The sequence below is a fragment of the Fundulus heteroclitus genome, chromosome 6 (genome assembly GCF_011125445.2).
Source record: "Fundulus heteroclitus isolate FHET01 chromosome 6, MU-UCD_Fhet_4.1, whole genome shotgun sequence".
Classification (NCBI taxonomy): Eukaryota; Metazoa; Chordata; class Actinopteri; order Cyprinodontiformes; family Fundulidae; genus Fundulus; species Fundulus heteroclitus.
This window is the reverse complement of record NC_046366.1, coordinates 20593479-20613805: the sequence shown is the minus strand read 5'-3', so window position 1 is coordinate 20613805 and position 20327 is coordinate 20593479. Positions and strand designations below refer to the sequence as shown.

General features: G+C 40.7%; 1 protein-coding gene across 18 annotated transcripts in view; it reads right to left on the bottom strand.

Annotated features, from left to right (window-relative positions):
• Nucleotides 1-430: 430 nt before the first annotated feature.
• Nucleotides 431-20327, bottom strand: part of obscnb (obscurin, cytoskeletal calmodulin and titin-interacting RhoGEF b) — an 81191-nt gene continuing 61294 nt past the window's right edge. For all 18 annotated transcript variants that reach the window (XM_036138286.1, XM_036138287.1, XM_036138288.1 and 15 more), the window contains 28 exons: nucleotides 18765-20090; nucleotides 17273-17554; nucleotides 17084-17165; nucleotides 16859-16983; nucleotides 15572-15769; nucleotides 15405-15437; nucleotides 15223-15321; nucleotides 14904-15122; nucleotides 14711-14744; nucleotides 14550-14602; nucleotides 14288-14386; nucleotides 13461-13517; nucleotides 12767-12906; nucleotides 11680-11880; nucleotides 11511-11587; nucleotides 11259-11429; nucleotides 11013-11172; nucleotides 10158-10274; nucleotides 9845-10009; nucleotides 9604-9762; nucleotides 9350-9527; nucleotides 9138-9251; nucleotides 8867-9034; nucleotides 5912-6014; nucleotides 5132-5261; nucleotides 4638-4731; nucleotides 4411-4453; nucleotides 431-2605 (listed from right to left, as the gene is read on the bottom strand). In XM_036138286.1, the coding sequence (XP_035994179.1) occupies nucleotides 1516-2605; nucleotides 4411-4453; nucleotides 4638-4731; nucleotides 5132-5261; nucleotides 5912-6014; nucleotides 8867-9034; nucleotides 9138-9251; nucleotides 9350-9527; nucleotides 9604-9762; nucleotides 9845-10009; nucleotides 10158-10274; nucleotides 11013-11172; nucleotides 11259-11429; nucleotides 11511-11587; nucleotides 11680-11880; nucleotides 12767-12906; nucleotides 13461-13517; nucleotides 14288-14386; nucleotides 14550-14602; nucleotides 14711-14744; nucleotides 14904-15122; nucleotides 15223-15321; nucleotides 15405-15437; nucleotides 15572-15769; nucleotides 16859-16983; nucleotides 17084-17165; nucleotides 17273-17554; nucleotides 18765-20090 (5717 nt within the window). In that variant the 3' untranslated portion in view covers nucleotides 431-1515. The remainder of the gene's footprint in view (nucleotides 2606-4410; nucleotides 4454-4637; nucleotides 4732-5131; nucleotides 5262-5911; nucleotides 6015-8866; nucleotides 9035-9137; nucleotides 9252-9349; nucleotides 9528-9603; nucleotides 9763-9844; nucleotides 10010-10157; nucleotides 10275-11012; nucleotides 11173-11258; nucleotides 11430-11510; nucleotides 11588-11679; nucleotides 11881-12766; nucleotides 12907-13460; nucleotides 13518-14287; nucleotides 14387-14549; nucleotides 14603-14710; nucleotides 14745-14903; nucleotides 15123-15222; nucleotides 15322-15404; nucleotides 15438-15571; nucleotides 15770-16858; nucleotides 16984-17083; nucleotides 17166-17272; nucleotides 17555-18764; nucleotides 20091-20327) is intronic.

Below are 20327 nucleotides of genomic sequence, written 5' to 3'. Positions count from 1 at the left end.
TACCTTTGTCACATTTGTTTCAAGGTTGCACCTATCCCTGTTGTTTGTTCATCCTTTTTAAGCCGCATTTACTCTGTCCCCTGTACTCTATTAATTTGCTTTAAGGTTGAGACAAGAGGTTGTCTCAACCTCTTGTCAAGTTAGTCGTCATCCCAGTGATTGCTTATGTCATAAAATTACTATAACTATTTTTGTGTTAAAAGTTAAAAAAAATTCTTGGTTTCATATAATGTTCCAAATATGAGAGTCTGAACATTGTGTATAGCCATAATCAGCATTCCTGACAGAAATATATGCTTATATATACAACTCTCTAATAATTCTATACAATATCTGAATTTTACCTTTTTGAAATTAACTCAATTTATTTTTCATCATACTCCTAATGCATTGATATACACTTTTGTAAAGGAATGATAGAAGAAGCAGGTTAATTTAGTATTTTCTGTACATTTATTTACCACTTGGTGCTCAATCTCGTTTTTGTCCAAAACTACACAAGAAAATTGCAAGCAATTACAATCCATTAGAGCTAATAATATAACATACTTAGTCCATACCCTTTAAATGACACCTTGTAACAACCCGAACACTGCAACATCAGGTAGTAAAATCCTGGAATTTCAGGACTTTTAACATTTTAACTTAAATACAAGACAGTTCTGTTTAACACGATTGCTTCAGAAAGCAAATCCATGCAGCCACACATGTAAATATGTCACTGACACACAAACGGGCATCCTTGTTAAAGCCTTTGAGTTTGCAGGTGACTGCAAAGCATCGAAAGGCTCTAAATGTCTCAGAAGCTTGGTTGAAAATGGTAGAGTGTGTTGAGGGACTTGTTTCAGGTACAATACTCATTGCTACAATCTACTAAGTGATCTGAAGCTAACCAAGGAATCATACATACATCTACACCAAAGTGTTACTAGAATCTAATTGCACACCAGTCGTTAAACTTAAACAACAAGCAACAAAGAAAGTCAAAGTCTACGTTGTCTTGTAAATATGCTCCGCTTTTAAAATCCAAAGGCAGTTTCTGAACAGTACAAAACAAACCTCCGAAGAAATAACACTATGCATTTAATGAGTATCCAGAAAGAAAGCCAGAGGCTTTCATTATTTTACTGCTTGGTTCAGTTACTATTCCAGAGATGGCAACTATGAAAGCAACCATCAAACTGATGAAACAGTAACATTTTAACTCATAATTCATATCTGCATGTCACGCAGCCGTTGGAAAAAAATACAGAATGAGACTGAAACCTGCTCACGGAGAAACAGCCCTACAATTTACAGTTTCCACATTCCCTAGCCTTAAGAGAACCCTGAATCCCGCTAAAAAAACCACTGAGGATCAGACTATTTTCTGACCGGCTGCTGCTTCCACACGGAATGGTTTGTTAAATGTAGCAGGTATTCTTTTATTTTAGATCTTTTTTTCTTTTTTAAATCACGCAAACAGAAATGCATCCATTTAAGACTAATGATTTTGGGTCACCGATTGAAAGTTGTTTACTGGCTTTGAAAGGGTTTCTCTTTAATTTGAAGAGTGACGGGCTTTCCGACTGAGGTGTAACCGTAGGTTTGAGTGGACACTTTGGTTTTAAAGCTCTGCTGCCCGCCCTCTACTCTCTGCACCTCGGTGCAGTAAGAGGGCTGCACCTCCAGCTTCGCGTGGCTCACTCGGATCGGGACTTGTCTCTCCATCCCGGGTCGCGCTCCGCCGGCAGGCGGGGAGGCCGAGGGGAAAAGGCTGCTGGGGAGGTGCTCCCTGAAACGGCCGAAGAAGCCACTCCTCTGCCTTGGAACAATATCAGGCCGCCCCACATGGAGAAGCACCGGCTGTCCCACTTGGGAGCCCCCGATCTCCCTCTGAAGGACAGAGATCTCACAGGGCTTCTCATCGGGGACCTGGGAGGCGCAGGAGGAGGCGTAGGTTTCTCCTTCTCCTGGGATGTAATCCTCCAAGTCCTCCAGGTTTAAAATACGGTCGCCTCGTTTCAGAAGCACTGGTTCAGGCGTCTCACTCTCCTCGTCGCCCGGTTCAAAAACGACAGTGTGTTGATCGTCCTGGTCATCGGTATCTTCTGCGGGCGTTAAGACGGATGACAGTTCGCGTGGTTCCCTCGAAGCTGAGCCGGAGGTAGCCTGAGGCTCTTCTTCACCCCAGGAGGCGGTCTGGCTGCTGATCTCTTCCTTCAGATGTTCCTGCTCCGCCAGCTTGTTGTTGGAGTTGTTCACGTTCAGGTTCTCCAGGGGAGACCTCTTGGGTCGGGAGGGGGTGGCTGCACGATCGGAGCCTGCAGGTGAGATCCCTCTTCTCCTGGACAGCCTGGGAGACTTATTGACCTTATACTCGATGACCTCCTCCACTTCAACCCACCGGGGCTTGCTCTCTGCTGCCCTGGCTCCAGCTCCCTCGGGCTCAGTAACATAGAAAGTAGGGATGGTGGTCTTTCTCGGGGTCGGCATCCTTCTTGACCTGGTTGCGGGTGGCTCCGGGGTGGAAGTCTCTGAGCGGTGAGCTCCAGCAGCAATCAAGCCCGGAGATCTGTGTCTCCTCATGCGTGGGTTCTTCACCACAGTGGTAATTGTCTCCTCACTGGAATAAATTAATGAATGCATAAGAAGAGGCACTGGCAAGTATTTCATATATCGCGTACACTCTAATGATTGAAACTGAAAGGCTTAAACAGCCACACCTTAATGTTACACAGACACACAAGACCTTATTGTAAAATCAATAAAACTCACTTTAGATCTAGTTTATCACCCGAACAACAACATGGACTTTTCAGTTTTTCTATTTGTTTTGTGATCTTGTTATAAAACAGTATTGGATCAAGATGAAATTTCCCAGAAAAACAAGCTTTACATGCTTCTGTTGACATCATGCAGGACATAAAACAACAGATCAGAGTAATTTGCATTTTGTTTGCGCCACCTTGTCTTTTCTTCTTTGTTTGTGCAATTTCAATCAAACTCCTTCATTCCTTCCTAAAAAGATGCTTTCTGTGATTCTGTATGGCTGCAGCATAGTGTTTAAACCAAGTGTAGTAGCTTGTTAGGAGGACCCGATGGAACCTGGATTATTCAGATTTTATTGTAATCAGTCTAAACTCATTGTCTGCCTTGTGTTTAATAACTCTGTAAGCTTAGTAAGTAAGTAAGCTTTTTTTTATAGCACCTTTCACAGGATAAAAAACACAAAGTGCTTCACAACAAAAACAACCACAAAACAACACAAAATAAAAAGATAAAACAGCATAAATGCAACATCATAGCATAAAAGTAGTTAAAAACTAGTTAAAAGACAGTCAGAACAAGTGGGTCTTCAACTGCTTCTTAAAAGAATGAACAGAGTCAAGACACCGTAAAATATAAGGCAACACATTCCACAGTCTGGGGGCTACAGTTTTAAAAGACTGATCCCCTCGGGTCCTGAAATTAGTTCATTGAACCATTAACGGCATTAAAAGCCTATGAGAAGGGGAATATGGCTGTAATAGGTTGTTAATATATGCTGGAGCTTGGCCACTAAGGACTCTAAAAATAAAGCCTTAAAATTTAAAATGAACAGGTCGATTCGTGTGTCTCTTGTAATATCATTGACCCAAAACCACACAGCAGAATTAGTAGGGTTGTTTTTCTATTTATTTTTCATTTTGTGTAAAGCGGATAACTTCTAATTCACTGCAGCTGTGTTTTTATCGACATTGTACATTTGTTAGTTTAAAAATAAATGCTTGGTAGACTTCCAGTGGTAGTGCCTTTGGGAATTCAGAAGGATGTTATGCAGGCTGCAACACAAGCTCCCTCTGGAGTTATTCGGCACATTCTCCATTTTGGTGCATTCTTTTCATCCATCAAAATCCATTGATTTCATGTCCATCTAGTCAAATAGTTTGATTTCTACAGCTGTTCTGACATTCCTTCTTCCTGAAGGAATAAGGGACTCTTTAATAGGCACTGATTTAAAAGTTAACAGGAAGCCTTTTCATTCGGCTGTGAAGGCCATGCTTAGCAGCCAGGTTCCCAGTTTAAAAGAACACGCTGGCAGAAAGAACCCCTCCTTTTATCATCCTTATGATAGAATCCTTTAGCACACAGACTTTAAATACGACACAATCTATAGAAAGGCGCACACACACAGAAAAGTGCTGTAAGTGCAGCTTTAGCCCTAGAAAGAAAATGCTCTACAGTCCTACAGCTGAGAAAGAACGCTCCCCACCCCACCCTCACACAAAAAAAAAATCAACATTTATCCCCCTATGAAAAAATGCAGAAATAAATTATGTAAAACAAAATGAAAAAACACAAATTGCCAAGAGCCCAGGTGTGTATCCCAAAAAAAAATAAAAATAAACAACTTCATGCAATGGAGTCATTAAAACTGAACACACTTACATGATGATGGTCTTCTTTGGTAGTTTAGTCTCCTGTTCGGTAACTAAAACGAAAAAAAGTATAACCAAATAAAAAAAAAGGGTCAGCTAAAAAAAAAGCTACAGTTCAATAACAGCTACCTAAATTAATTACATGTTGAAAAGACAACACAGTAAGCTCCACTTTTACTCCTATTCAGAACAAAATCACTGAAACGGTTAAAGAAAAGGCTGACAGAGAAGACCTACCTTCAATGGTGATGGCCTGCTCCCCAGTGCGGCCCACAGCAGAAGGAACAACTAAATCTGCAGCACACTTGGCACTGCCCAGGCGGTTGGACAGCTGGCAACGACAGGACCATATTTTTAGACTTCTAGATGTGACTTTCTACTGCTAATTGCTATCAACTAGCTTCAAATCAATTCGTAGGTGTAGAAATTAAAATAAGACCACAATCAAATCTGCCCTTGGAGACCCTCAGTGACTCAACAGACTTAATCAAGAAGTCATTGAAGCTGTAAATCCAGCAAAACCTCCTCTGGGAGAGGACTTAAAACATTCATTGCTGTTAATGAAGAAATGTCTGTTTTTTGCTTTGACAAATTGCAGAAATGTTGTTTGTCACAATAGGGTTTTTAGATAAGATGGAGAGGAATATTATTTTTAAAAATACACTTATGGGGCTTTAAACCGTTCAAAAAACAAAACAAAAAAAAAGATTTATGAACATGAACTGCAGTACCTCACACTCATAGTGTCCAAGGTCTCTTTCAGTCAGGTTTTTTATAACCAGAACTAGAACGCCGCTACGGAGCTCGCTGTAGGTCTGGTACTTCTCCTGGTCAGTCAGTAGGCGGCCTTCTTTGAACCATCTTGGACAAGTACAAAAAGGCAGATATATATGCTAAATGTAGTGCCTTGCAGAAATATTTACACTTTTGTCACGTTTCAACTGCAAACTGAATGTTTTTCATTGTGATTTTAACCAATAGACCAACACAAAGTAGCAAATAATTGTGAAGCAGAAAGAAAAAGATATATGGTTTTAAAAAAGAAAAATCAAACATAAAAATCTGAAAAGTGGGTGAATTTGTAAACTTCCTCCTTCCCTCAGATATAAATCTAGTGCAACCAATTGTCACCTATTTAGCTTCTGCGACATATAGACACAGCTATTAGATGAAAGCCTCAGAGGATTTTTGTAAAATGTCAGTGAATAAATCGCGATGAAGGCTGTAGGATAAAAAGGTTCGTGGCACAGTTTTCAGATTTTTATTTCTTACAAAAAAAAAGTTTGAAAACCATCCACAATTTTTCTTCCACATTAGATTTGCAATTTGCAACTCTGGTCAATCTATCACATAAAACCCCAATAAAATACACTGAAGATTGTGGCTGTAATCTGACAAATCAATCAAGTTATCAAGCTAAGGGGCTATTGATACATTGATACTCTGGCAAGGAAGCAGAAGTTTAAAAAGATTAGAATGAGTGGCATCAAAAGTATTTCAGACAGTCCTACCTTATTTTTGGGCTGGGGGCACTTTGTATCACACAGGTGAACTGAGCATCTTCGCCAGCAACAAAGACAGCATTCCTAATTTTATTTACAAAACGAGGAGGCACTGCGACAAACACAAAGAAATACATAACATGTTATGGTGTGGCAAAAAGAAAAACCTTCAGTGATGTTTCATGAAGCAGCTAAATTAGGATCTAAAAATAATAATTGAACTATAAATAATCTCACAATGGAGAAATTCACTTCTGCATCTTTACCCATCCCCTTGGGGAGCAGTGGGCTGCCATGTGCGGCGCCTGGGGAGCAATTGGGGGTTAAGGGTCTTGCTCAGGGACCCAGAGTGCAGGCAGCGGGGATTGAACCGGGTACTTGCAACCTTCTCAGAGTGCAAGCGCGCTGCTCTAATCACTAGGCCAACACCTCCCCCCTCTCTACAGAGAGAATTAAGAGCAGTCTAAAGGTGCATAAAATAGCCTTCCTATGTTCAGCAGCAAGCAGGGGATGCCAACTACCCGTTGAGAGTAAATACACAAAGATAATAGAAAAGTTGTTTTAAGAGACTCTGCATGTTTTTGAACTGGTAGTTGTGCACCAGCAAAGGTGCTCTGGGAAACTGCCAGTTTATTTTTCCTCATCCCCAACTATATTGAGATGTTGGTTGCCGATTTAGCGACTATCTGTGGGATTTAACGGGGACACAGAAGGGATAAACAGGCAGGCGTGTTCGTGGGGCTTTGGCAAAAAAGACTCTGCACACCTGTGCCTTCAATCCACCGGGCTAATGTCTGCTCCCTGGCTAACAAAATGGATAAACTACTGCCTCTCAGCTCTAAAAACTCTCATCTTCTGCAGATCTGCCACCCTCTGATTCACCAAAACATGACAGTATACCGTGCTGTCACCAGGGATGCTGTGGGACTATTGGGTCACTGTCTGCTTTATCTTATTCCAGCCTATAAGCAGAAATTAAAAACTTCTAATCGTGTGTTTGGGACTGTAGTGGATGGTTGAGTCAAAGAATATGTTAGAAGGTCAAAGAAGATGTTAGAGACATGTTCGGAGTGTTTATTGAAGCTTCGGCCACAGACCTGAGTACGTTAACTAACACTGTGACATAATACATCAGTGTTTCTGAGGAGGTGTGTGCAGACCAAGACCTTCTGTACACACAACAACAACAACAAACCATGGTTCACTTCACATCAGAGGAAGTTGCATAGAAACAAGGAAGAGGCTTAGGGCAGTGGGGACCTGGCCCTGTATAAGCAGGGCTAGCTAAGAGAAAGCTACTTCCGCAGGTTCACCTACGAAAACCTTATGGCTTTTACTTCCTCTAGTCAAATGTGACTATCTAGAGGAACAACTTCTAAGCTAACAACCCAGCTACAGTTTGCTAAACAATTTAAATTGTAGGTTTGAAAAGCAGCCGGGCACACCTCCCACCAATTCACCAACCACCCTCCTCTTCTCAGACCGCATGCTTGGATTTAAGATCTTTAAAAAAGATGCAAATGGGCTCTTTCAGCATCAGAAGACCAGGAAAGTTTTAGGATCTGAAAATGTCTCCCCCTCTGCATGAAGGTTGTTTTGGATCTACAACGCCGACAGGGCAGGGACGACTTCTACTACGTCGAGACAGCTGCAAATACCTCTTGTTGTGTTAAACTTTTTTACTCCATCATGACATATCCGGGGACATTGAAAACAGGAACTGTCCCAGCAAATCGAGGATGTCTGGTCACCCTACAGACCGCGACAGAACCCCGCTATTGGGCTGTCCGTGAAGCTAATAACAGCTAGCGCTAGCTTACAGGTATTTTGTCTGGGCGGTTTACAACTTCGATGATGCACGTGACATTTATGTTGCTCTCAAACATCCATGTTGTACTGTTAGCACGTAGCACTGTTACGTTCATGGTAATTTTGACAACTTTGTGCTGGCAAAAAACTTCCCGGTTGGAGTTGCTGATTGCCAACTGTCCTGTATTAGCCAGGACGTCCCATATTTAGAGCCAAATTTAATTGTCTCGTATTTGAAACAATTAGCACTATATTTTGACTGCAGCCTGCAATATGCATACACAAACACTAGTTGGCACTCCACGCCTTACTTTCCTAGACCTACATAAGGAAGTTGCATCAAAGATTCATATAATCGTTGAGCAGTAAAGCTTAAAGAGTTTACTTTTGAGTCAAATAGTGAACAGCTCAGTCCTGAATATCGCCTCAATAGACATATTATGGCAATAACAAAACACCAATAAGCCCTATAATAATAATAATAATAATAATAATAATAATAATTTAAAAGATAGGCCTGTAATAATATATATATTTGTCTTAGTGTTAGCTGTAATTCTATTTGGATTGAGCAAATTTCTTTTCGATCCGTTGTGAGAGAGAGGACAGCCTCTCCTACCTTTCTACTAATACTGCTTTCTTTCCGCTCATTTTTAGGCCTCTACATTTCAGCCAACGTTATAGCTGTTCTACTCTGTGTTTCTCGAGTGAAGTATGTAGAAATTAAGCTTCCAGGACATTGTCGTCTTCCAAAATTCTTGGCATTGAAGAGCTGTCTATGGACAAATGTGATGTCATTTGAGAAATACCCCATTAACGTGAAGTCAAATTCCTTGTTTGTGTGCACAAACTGAGCGATCAAAGCTGATTCTGAATTTGACAAAATCCAAATAAAAACCACAACTTCGGAGGTTTCTCAGCTTTACTGTCCATGTGATGCTATTATGGTCTCTATGTAAAGGATCAAAGGTGCTTGTGTTGTTAGTGGGTTTGGAGAAACACACTGTTATCTTTAGCTCTCTCATATTCATTGTATTTTCTCAGATCCAAGTACACATGCTATGGGTTTCTATTTGTTTTGTACAGACTAGAAGTCAATATTAACAGCACAACGTTTTAGTGCCCTAAACTCTTGAGCTTTGTTTCCTAACTTACCCTGAACAGTGATTTTTCCAAGAGTACTTGCGTTGCCTGCCGGGCTTGTTGCAAAGCACATGTACTGGCCCGAATCATCTGCAGTCATGTTGTCCAGGATCAGCGTGCAGGAGCCGTCTGGGTCCTCTATGATGATGTGATGAGGATCTGCCTCTACTGTACGCCCATCTAAGATCCAGAATTCAACATCATTTCATTGATAAAACAGTAATGCATACAGTATATTGTAAAGTAGCTTGCATACTCACACATAATGATGTAAAAGCCTTACCTTTGTACCAGGTAACTACAGGTTTGGGCACTCCACTGACTTTGCAGGCGAGTTTAACCGTTTGGCCCAACTCTGCTGTGCAGTTTGCCAAAATCTCTTCAAAATCAGGTGGACCTGGAAGAATAGTTACATCGTAAAATTCATCATTTAAAGTGACCGAAATATGAGAACTAAGTTAAAGACAATCCAAAAAGTGGAACCAGTGCTCTTACTCCATGCGGGCATGCTGTAGCGCTGCTGCAGTTCCCTGAGGTCTCGCAGCCAGGAGTTCTTGATGGTAACTGTTCGGGCCTGTAAAGTGTACTTTCTCACAGAGTCCTCCCTTTCGTGCCAGATCTCGAAGGCGCGGTCGTCACCTTCCACCGTCTCGTTCACATCGATGTTATTCAGCTGCAATGGGATGAATAACACAGCAAGAATCATGCTGAGCCGGAAATAAAATATAAAACACAAAAGTATTGCTTACCTTCATCATGTTCTTAAAAACATATGCCTGGGTATCAGTGTTGCTGTCTCTTTTGGGTTTGCAAATGATGCAGTAGTTCCTAAAGAGGAAGACATGGCGGTGGTGACCCCGAGATGACGTTCTAATTCCAGGAGCTCCCTCCCAGACTTGGAAAGGTCCCTTGAGGAAGAAGAAAAAAAAAAATCACACACAGAAAGCCAACAAAGGGCTTGTATTGTACAGTTACTGATGAAAATATTACCTGTCTGATTGGTTCTCCGAGAACTTCCAGGGTAGCAGGATAGTTCTCGATCAGAGAGACATGGTGGGTATTCTCAGAACGCTGAGGGAGTGCAGACACCATTGCGTATGCCTCTTCCAGGAGGCAGCAGTTCTGGCCGTTTCGTGCCTTGTTTCGAATGAGATCCTGCAGATAGCAGGTAGCAATATGAGGAATGGCTGCTGTGAGGCTGTTACCTCAAATAGACAATGCCTTGTACATCTGAATCAAACACTAAGTACACAGGACTAAGAAAAGAACTAAACTGAAAGGGTTTGCTGCGAGAAACTGTCACCTTAAGGAAGGCCTTGTACTTCTGAATCCTCTCCAGTGGTTGCTGCAAGTAGGCATTGATGCTTCGAACTGGGGGATCTGCAGGGTTTGCATTCACCTGTGCTTTCTCAGTGTACTCCTACAAAAGTAAACAATAAATAAATGAATGTGAGATTTTTTTCTCGGAACCGGTTTACTCTAAATTGGGATTTTTTTGGCAGAAGACTAGATGAAGTTGTACATCATTGGGAAGTAATATCCAAACTTCTTAAAAAAATGAAAATTGTGGCATGAATTTGTATTATAAGTTCCCCTTGGTCAATACCTTGTAGAACTTCCTGCAGTTTTACTGCAGTTTCATCTGCAAGTCTTCTGAGGTATATATCTACCAGCTTTGCAGAATATCTCAACACACTAGGACTTAAGAGCATCAGTGAGCTATTAGCCTTTTTTTTCCTGTAGCCTTTTTTTTGTCTTGCCACAGGCTTCACTTTTAATCCTGTGCTTTGACTGGGCCTTTTGCTAATAGATAATGGCCTCTAGGCTGTTTAAAAATTGTGATCCTGTTTCAGAACCCAACCCTGCTCTTAAAAACCCCCACTAAAAATAAATAACACACAGGGTACTCTATTTAGTCATTAGGTGACTTCTGTAGGCTAATCGCTGTGTTGGATTTCATTTAGGGACATCAGAGTAAAAGAGGCTAAATATAAAGACGTGCCACAATTTCTTAATTGTGTGCTACTTCTTGTAAATATATCACATTAAATTACACTAAAGTATGTTGACTGTTCTGTATTTTTACAACAATCAGTAGTGGAGTTTTTTTTTTGCAAGGCACTACATTTCAGTAACATTACTTATCAATAACAGGTACCTTAAAGAAGCGATGGACAGTCTTGTCACTGACAGCAGACTCAGCTTGGTTCTGTCCTACAAGATACTGGAGATACTGTTCAAACCCTTCCTTGTTTTTCAGGAAGCACATAGCTACATCATCATCTGTGTCACACTCATGCAACTTTGGAAGGAATGTCCTAGAGACAAAATTTAGAGAGCAAGGTTGAGGAACAAAACACACATATTTGATATGGACGTTTTTAAGATTTAGATGGTGGCTCACTTGCTATGGAAGGACTTGATGTCATCAACGTTCCTGAAAATGGTGTCTTTCTGGCTGGCGATGTCATGTGGAGCATCTGCACTGTCAGCGTGCTTCAGGTGGTGAGATGTGAAGAACTCCACCTCCTTGACAAACTCGGATTCTCCGTTTATCAGGTCCTGCATCAGCTGGCTGTTTGAATTAAATGAGATTTTGTCAGAGTGCCTATTGATGCACGGGTTGTTCAGTAACTTTGGATTCTGCTTCACTTACAATAACTTCCTCTTGTATTCCCCTTCAGAAACCTCCTCTACACTTGCTTCTGGAAGATCCCCCGCATCAGCAGAGAGCTGGAACATACATTTTATAAACATCAAGTCATCAAGAAACCAACCTACTGCAGAAAATCACAAGATGTCGATGTGTTGACCGAAAGACATACTTTGAGTTTTTTGTCCAAGTAGGCAGGTGACACCCAGCCCTGCCGTGATGGTGTTGTTTTGGTCGGCTTGGTACGGACCAACCATTTAAGAGGGTGAGCTGAGTCCAAAACCTCAACGTACTGTCCCTCTTTGAGAGAGATGGAGTCTTTGCTTGCAATAGTAGGGCTGTAGTCCGCCGATGCCACATAAATGTCAAACATCTACAAAAGTATGACAGTGCACACGATTTTTCATCAGTGACATTGGCTTTGTTGCCTCATAGAAAAGAAACGTCAACAAGTCCACCATATTGTTACTGTCAGGCTCTCCCTGGACACCAAAACAAATGTGCTTGAATACTGGGTTTTGCCCAAAAAAAGAAGAATGAAAGTATATGTTGAACTCATTTGGATGAATAGTTGTTCTGATACAACTATCTCATATAAGTACAATTTAATGGTGGTTACTGACAAAAACTGAAAACTTCGCTTTAATTCACAGTACCTAGTATTATTACTATTATTATTATTTTATTTTATTTGATGAAGAAGTTCCAAAAATAAATGTCTATTTATCTAATGTGAAACAAAAGAGCCTTGTGCACTTTTCAAATACCTTGGCAACCTGGAAATATAAAAGTTTAGAAAAATACCCAACATTGTAAGGAATACATTTAGAAACTTCACGTTACAGTCCTTAACGCTAACCACACTGATCGTGCTAATCACTAACATTAGATGCTGAAGACAATTTTAAATGCCAGTTTAGTGATTACTTTGTCTTTCTGTTAAAATAACAGCAAAGCCCTGTTTTACAGCTCGGTCACCGAAAATGTTTTTTTAATGCTATTAGTTAAAATTCCTGAAGTCAAAAATCAAAATTGGCTAAAATCATTTTGCACAAACCCAGACCGGAAATCCTTCCCAATATTTTGATAGGTGCATCTCTAATTATTACTGTTGCGATCAGCTTATTTGTAGATGTGTATATTTATCTAGTGGCACACTTAGTTTGATTTACTAAATGTAAAGTCTTAAGGTGGTTTCTCCACTTGACGTGAGCTCCTTTAACACAGCAGACAGAGCTAATCATTTCCACAGCTCCTACCTCTCCTCTGGCATCTCCTTCATCTGACTCCGAGGAGGAATCTGCCATGAGGGAAGGAGGACGAGAGCGACCGTGATGGGGCGATGGAGAAGGAGTTTTGGTCTCGTCATCACTGTCCATACCTGGTACTCGTAAGGAAGCTGAGACGACAAGGTTACGAAAGCAGTTAGAGGAAGGGTTAAACGGGCATATTTAAAATCCCATTTCTACCAATAGCTCAGTGCTAGAGTATACAGTTGTCATGTTGAAATGAGGATGACAGAACCTTGAAAATTCTTTGAAATAAAGACAACATTTTTTTAAACTGAAATCCTGACAAAGATCAGAAACAATCAACTTATTAATTTTCTAAACAATGCCTATGTACTGCGTTAGTGGCAACATGCAAATACATACATGCCTTTCAATGAGCTTGTATCCCAGCTGCAGGCTGAGTGAGACAAAATCTCATTTGAATCAATGAGAACATTCATTTATGTAAGTTGAAAGGAACCGAGGGGAACGGACACAATAGAGAAGTAAGATTTAAACTGTAACTGTGAGAGGAAGAAAATAGGAAAGAGCTGGAAACCCATTTAAAGAAGAATTATGTATTTTGTTTCTGAGTCAAAGTAGTTTAAACTCATCATATGTCTTAAAGAGAAAAAAAATACTTAAAGAGCAATTGTGAGACTGATGCATTTGGTATACATACTGGCAGACTTGGGCCAAGATTTCATCCACTGGAGCACCTCGTGATTCTGTAAACTGTCTGCATAACAAATTAATTACTGGGTGAACATTTAAATGGGGAAACTGATTAAAAATTAAGTGAGGAAAGTGGTTAAGAAAATGGTGTGTGTGTGTGAAGTTATGACAGGATTTTAATTTATTTAACGACCAACCTAGGCATGCGGAGAAAAGTTAATAAAGGTGAAAGGAAAAGGGGTGAAGGGAAAACAAATACTTTTGTCAGGTTTGGTGTCATGTTCGAAACAGATGCATAAAATATAAGTAACTTATTTACACGTTTTAGGGAAGCAATAATATAAAATGTATATTTCCACAGAATTTGTGGATGGACAGAAGAAAAGCAATGAACTCAACCAAACCTAACTGGAAGTCCAAAACAATTAACAGCAGAGAGGGAACAGGCACAGGCAAACATCAGATGGTTTTTCTGAACATGGAAAATCGTTGCAAATTTAGGAGTTAATAGGCTCATACTTGTCTAAAAAGAAAGACATGCCAGATCTCACCAAGGCAATTAATATTTTAGGTGTCATTGCACTTTGCCGACATAAAAAATGGTAAATTGCATGCGTTTTGACATCAAAATGAAATGCTGTTCTGGTGATAAAACAGCAAACCACAATTTACAGTTTTCAGGTATTAATATAAAAACTACCTTCATGATTATTTTTTTTTACATTCTAGGTTAGTACAGAGTAAACTTTAATTGGCAATTAACATACCTAAAATCAAAATGAACATCTAAACCCTTTTTTTTTTTTTTAAAACTCACTGGTATCAAATACTTACCTTGGGTAAACTTTGCCGAAACCATTTCAGTGATCTGAGAAGTGAGCTTCATTAGGAATTCCTCTGTACCAACTTCTCCTAAGTAGGGGATTCTACCCTCTAACAATATGGACACAAGTAAGAGAGAGAAAAAAAAAACAAAACACTGTCAAGAAAACTGCAGTATTTTATATTCCAAGGCCAAATGTAAAACGATCATGGGGTATCGATACTTTAACATAATAAATGATTTGATTAGTGGCTGCTTTTAAATTTTCTTTACCACTTCGTCTGCCAGCCTCCTCTTCTGGAGGACTAACTGTAATCCCAAGCACCCTAAAAAGAACAAAATGTTACACATGCGCGCATGTATGTGCAGCGTGATGCATTGTGTTTGCATCTATTTGCAGATTACCGTACACGTCTAGTTGTGTTTACACTTACTCTGAAGCTGCTGTATCTTTCTTTGGTTGTGATGCTGTGAAAAAGGAGAGTAAGATACAAATGTTGATAGCCACAGACACTAAGCAGCTCTCGGTCAACTTTCCTACAGGTCCGCATGTTTATTTAATGTTGTGCATACATTCAGAAATCACTTTATTTTAAGATAAAATGCAGAATGTAAAGTTTTCCTTACCGTCGTCTACCTCCAGCAGAGCCGTGCAGAGCGACTGCCCTGCTCTGTTTGTAGCAATACAGGTGTAGATGCCAGAATACTCCTTGCTGACGTCCATCAGTATGAGGCTGTGCCGGCGACCAGAGTTCGCTATTTTGTATCCCTTAGTATCGGGTTTAATCCACAAGACATCCTCTGATGATTTCTCCTTCAGCCAGGAGACCGTGGGAGTAGGAGATCCTGAAAGAGTATAGTTGGACAACTTGTACTAACATCTGCATGAGGGGCTGCCCAGTGGGAGATGTGTTTGAAGAGGTTTCATAATGGTACGTGAACTGACCTTCAACCTTGACAGAGAGAGTGATGCTTGCACCTTGCTTCACCTTCCTGTTGCTGAACCTCTCAAGGAAGCGGGGCGGCACCAGTGGCTCCTTGGAATCTTGGCAAAATCAGTGCAAAGGAGGTTGAGAGATGCTCAGGAGTTTACAGTCTAACTATTGTTACAATTTATAGGATGAATACCTTTTTTGTCCTGTGGCATAATCTCCCCAGGACCTGGTAGAAAATGCAAAGGTGACCATACTTGTTAGCATCTTGACCTCAATGCTGAAGTAAATCTTACAGAGAGTGGTGCACGTGCAGTGTTTTGCATGAATTGCATTTTAAACGATCTGTCTTTGGATACATACTGAGTACTATCAGACGGGCAGAGGAGTAAGCAGAACCCGCTGCATTGCTGATGTAAGCAGAATACTCCCCCGTGTCCTCTCTCTTCACCTCAAGGATCTCCACGGCATGACTATCTCTCTCTGCTGACACCTGGATCCTTTCAGAGGGTTGGAGAGGCTGGCCATCTTTGAACCAGTACACTTTAGGTTTAGGAAACCCTGAAATACAGAAATAGGGAGGAGATTTTGACAAATCCACCCATCCATCCGTCTATCCATCATCCATCCATATTTCTGTAGCCCCTTTTATACAACTTTGTGCATCATAAAGTGTTTTACAAGATTAAAAACAGAACCCCCAATGCCACCAAAAAATACAAAGGTTAAATAAGCTACCACAAAAGTGTTTAAAACATGCTAAAAGTGCTTAAAATGTCACCCCAAAAAATTGACATTCCACATAGAGTAGACATGAATGGGATCATTTTGGAGAAAAATACATATTTTCTACGCTGGCTCAATAAGGAAACACAGAAGAATAAAATAAAAATGTTTTAATAATTAAAAAGACAAAAATTAGAAATAGATAAGTACAATTCTACTATAAACCGCTTTTAAGAGTGACAAAAAGACGCAAGTTTAAAAAAATATATAAAATAATTAAAAATCTTTAAAAATTGTAGAAGTGGTGGTGGCAAAGGGGTAGAGTGCATAAGCCATGTTCTGAGGCCTCAGGCTTCGACGCGGCTGTCCCGGGTTCAAGTCCTGGCCTGACGACCTTTGTCGCATGTCTTCCCCTTTTTTCTCAACCCCATTTCCTGTCAGTTTACTGTCAAATAAACACTAAGATGTTATTATTTGACACTAGTGCCAAATAATTAAAATGGAAAATTAAGGTGCTCATGCAGTTAAAAGGTTCAAAGTAAAAATGGTGCAAAGATATTCAACTCAAAGATATTCAATCAAATTAACTATTTAGCTCAAAATAAAGTGCTGATTTAAAAGTTCAATTATTTTAGTTAAAGGACAAGGCGTTTTTAAAATCTTAGAAAAATACTACATCAAGTTTAAACCACAACACTCTCAGCCATTGTCAGGTCTGGGAGCTCACTCCAGAGGAAGGGACCATATAATAAAATGAAGGCCTCTCTGTTTTAGTTCTGACTGACTTCCAAAAACCCGCCACCAGTAGAACCTAAGGGCTCTGGAGGTTTCATAGAATTAAAAAAAGAACATTTTTGACAGTCTTTTCAAGAGGATGGACTCATCGACTGTAATTTGACAGCTCCGGTTTGTTGCTGCGCTTACCTTTTACTTTGAGATGCAGCTTAGCTATAGGTGAACCGGGGCTGACATGAAGATCGTGAAGTTCGTCTACAACTTGAGGCAGCTGATCATCTTCACTTATGGATTCAAACGTTTCAGTTTCCATACTGGAGGAGAGCATAGAGTGCAGTATCAAAAGTTAACATGTGTACTCAGTGTGTGCATTTCAATTATTCTAATTAATTGAATATAAAACACTGTGCTCACCTAGAAACATAGCCTTTGGCACTGACATAAGACGAGGTCTCAGTGGCATCTGCAGCCGTGTCATAATCTGAGCTGCACGACACTTTCAGAGATAATAATATACTTTAATCATAATGCTCAATGAAAGACTTGAATGTCAATAAAAAATGTTTGCTTAATTTTCATATTAATTTATTCACTTATACTTACTCTCAACTCTAAGCTCAGCTTTAGTGGCAGTAATCCCACTGCTGTTTTCGGCTGTGCAGCGATAGACGCCCATGTCAGTGGGCAACACAGAGGTGATGATGAGCTGGTGGCAGCCCTCTTGGTCCTCGTTGATCATGTAATGGTCATTTTCCTCCAGCAGCTTGCCATCCTTATACCAGCGAACAGTGGGAGGGGGCTTACCAATCACAACGCAGTCAAAGCTGACGGGATAGCCATCAGGAACATCCTGGCTTTGTAACTCCGTCAAGAACACCGGGGCAGCTGGGCAACAAGAGGGAAGGAACTGATAAACGATTCAACCCTGACTTCTTGGTAGACTGAAAATATACTTGGTATTATTACCATCCTGCGCTGGAGTATTCGTATCCCTTGATTTTACTTCTACATTTTGTCATGTTACAACCAAAAACTTGTATGTAGTTCATTGGATATTTCATCTAATAGATCAACATTAGATGTTGATCCATTTATTTTTTGCAATGAAAAATCTGAAAAATTGGGTGTGCACGTGTATTTAGCCCTCCCTAAGTAAATAATTTATTGTTTAACCACCTTTATCTTTAAATACTGTTTCAAATGTTTTGGTCAGTTTTGCTAGATTGGGCTTCTTTTTAACATAGAGCTGGAAAAATATCTTCAGAGTAATGGCTAAAATTTGGTCTTCTTTTCACAACATTTGTCAGTTTATTTTTTTTAAATAGTTGCCATTTTGTGCCAAAAAAAGGAAAAACTTACACAGTTCAATAAAATGTTATTTCCTTGCATTCATATCGTTTGATCACGTAACTTGAAATCTAGATAATCCGTTGAATTTGACATCATCAATCGATGATAGTCATTGGTTAATCCAGTGTCACGGCTATGTGTGAAAAAGAAATGTTTGATTGATTTACACACACTCTGCGTGTGTGTGTGTGTGTGTGTGTGTGTGTGTGTGTGTGTGTGTGTGTGTGTGTGTGTGTGTGTGTGTGTCTGTATAGCCATCTTTTTGATGACCAAAACTGACAGTAGACCAACACTGTGGACAAATTGGCATTGTGAGAAAATTTTATAATAAGTTGGATTTACAATTCCTCTTGGTACTGGAGAACTTTCGTTGCTGTTGCCATGCATGATTGGGAGATAACTTCATTATTATCTATGTAATAGTTTTATGCTTTTATTACGAGTTTCAAGAGAGGCTGAGATTTGGGTTTATTTTATTTAGGTGATTTGGGAGTTTTTACATTGTTTTTGGGCTGTTTGGGCTGAAAACGATCAGACATGGCAATTTGGGTATGTCTCCACCAGCTTTGCACATTTAGAGGCTAAACATTTTGTTCATTGTTAGAACAGATTGGCTGCAAAGAATCTGTGACTGTCATATCCAAATGTGAAATAGTTCAAGGGGTATGAATATAGACATTGTGATACAAGACATTGTGTACTAAAAAGTAAGTGCGTAGACTAATAAAATAACTATAATTGTTACCCGGTGCTCCAGTCAATAAAGCAGGAGGCTGTTGATCTTGTGTTGGGGTCTGTGTGCCATCCTGGATGTAGCCCATCTTTTTAATCCGCAACTCCACTTTGTGAATCCCCGCTGCTATGATGGCGGTCTCCACAGGCACTCCGTGGACCGTGAACATCTCTTGGAATCTATTAGATGCGACCTCAGCCTCTGCTCGGGAATCAAAGCGAATGTAGATGTAATTTTCATCCTCACGGTAGGAGTGAGGGTCCGGGGGGTGCAAGTCGCCTTCGTCTGCGCTGATAAACGGTTCTTCCTCAACGTCGGGTGGGAGGCGGGTGCGCAGAAGGCGCCTGAGGCGTCTGCCGGCCTGCCTCAGTGATTCATCCATCTCACTTCCAGAGGAGCTCTCTGGCTCACTGTCGGCACTGTAACCTATCGTCAGTGGTCGTCGGCCCGAAGATTCCCTCACCGTTCCTACTGTCACCTTAGCACTGTGAGACGTTACTCCAAACTTGTTGGTGACCTCACAGGTATAGACCCCAGTGTCCTTTGTGGTGATGGCAGTGATGACCAGAGAGCAGGTGCCATCGTTGTAGATATCTATATGATGATGTTTGCCATCCATCAGCAATTCTCCGTCCTTCAACCAGCGCACCTTGTCTGGTTTACCTTCTGTCACACATTCAAGATGAATGGTGTCATTGGGTTCTTTGGTTTGGTCTTTGAAGACCTCCTTGAAAATGGGACGCATGTCCTTGCGAGCCTTGTAACCCTTGAAGGCAGCTTGAATCTTGATGGCAGCATCTGTAAGCTCAGGCTCCTCCTCTTTTGTGATCTCCATGACGCCGGTGTCCTGAGTCGCCAGCTGTTTTTCTTCTGTTTTCTGTATTATTGTTGCTTTTGTTTCAGTCTGCTGCACAGTTTTCTTCTCAACCATTTGGAAATGAGCAAAAAACTTCTCAGCAGTTAGAGTCTCTGTCTCGCTGGTTGCTGTTGCTTCAGTCTTGCTGCTCTTTTTGAGGTAAGACACGAGGGACGAGCCTCCAGCAACAATCTCTTCCTCAGAACTGATGGACTGGGCGGATTCTGACTGTTTCTTGGACACAACAACTTGCTCCTTCTCAGCTGCTATGATTTCCACTTTTTCCGATGACACAGACTCTTTCTGTTGTTTTTTTCCACCCTTGACATTCTCCTCAGGTTGCTCTGAGATGGAGTCCAGAGTGGGCTCTCTGCTCATGCGCCGTTTCTTTGCTGATGCGTCCCACAGGTCATGGAGTTCCCCTTCCTCAGCCGCCTCAGGAGGCAGACTGGGCTGTTCCATTACTTTTGTCTGTTTTGCATCTGTACATAGAACCACAACACAGGGAAAGTTATAGCCCACGGGGCACAAAGGCACCATGAATGTGACAGTACATAAAATCCACTGGCTCAGGATTAGCCAAATGGTGTTAATGCATTAAATCGTTTTAAATAGTTGAAAAAGTGTAACTCATGAGCAGAACCGTTACACACAGAAAAAAATATATCAAATGTGACCTCTTTTAATTTCAACAGGTGGGGCTTACAGCTAATGAAAAC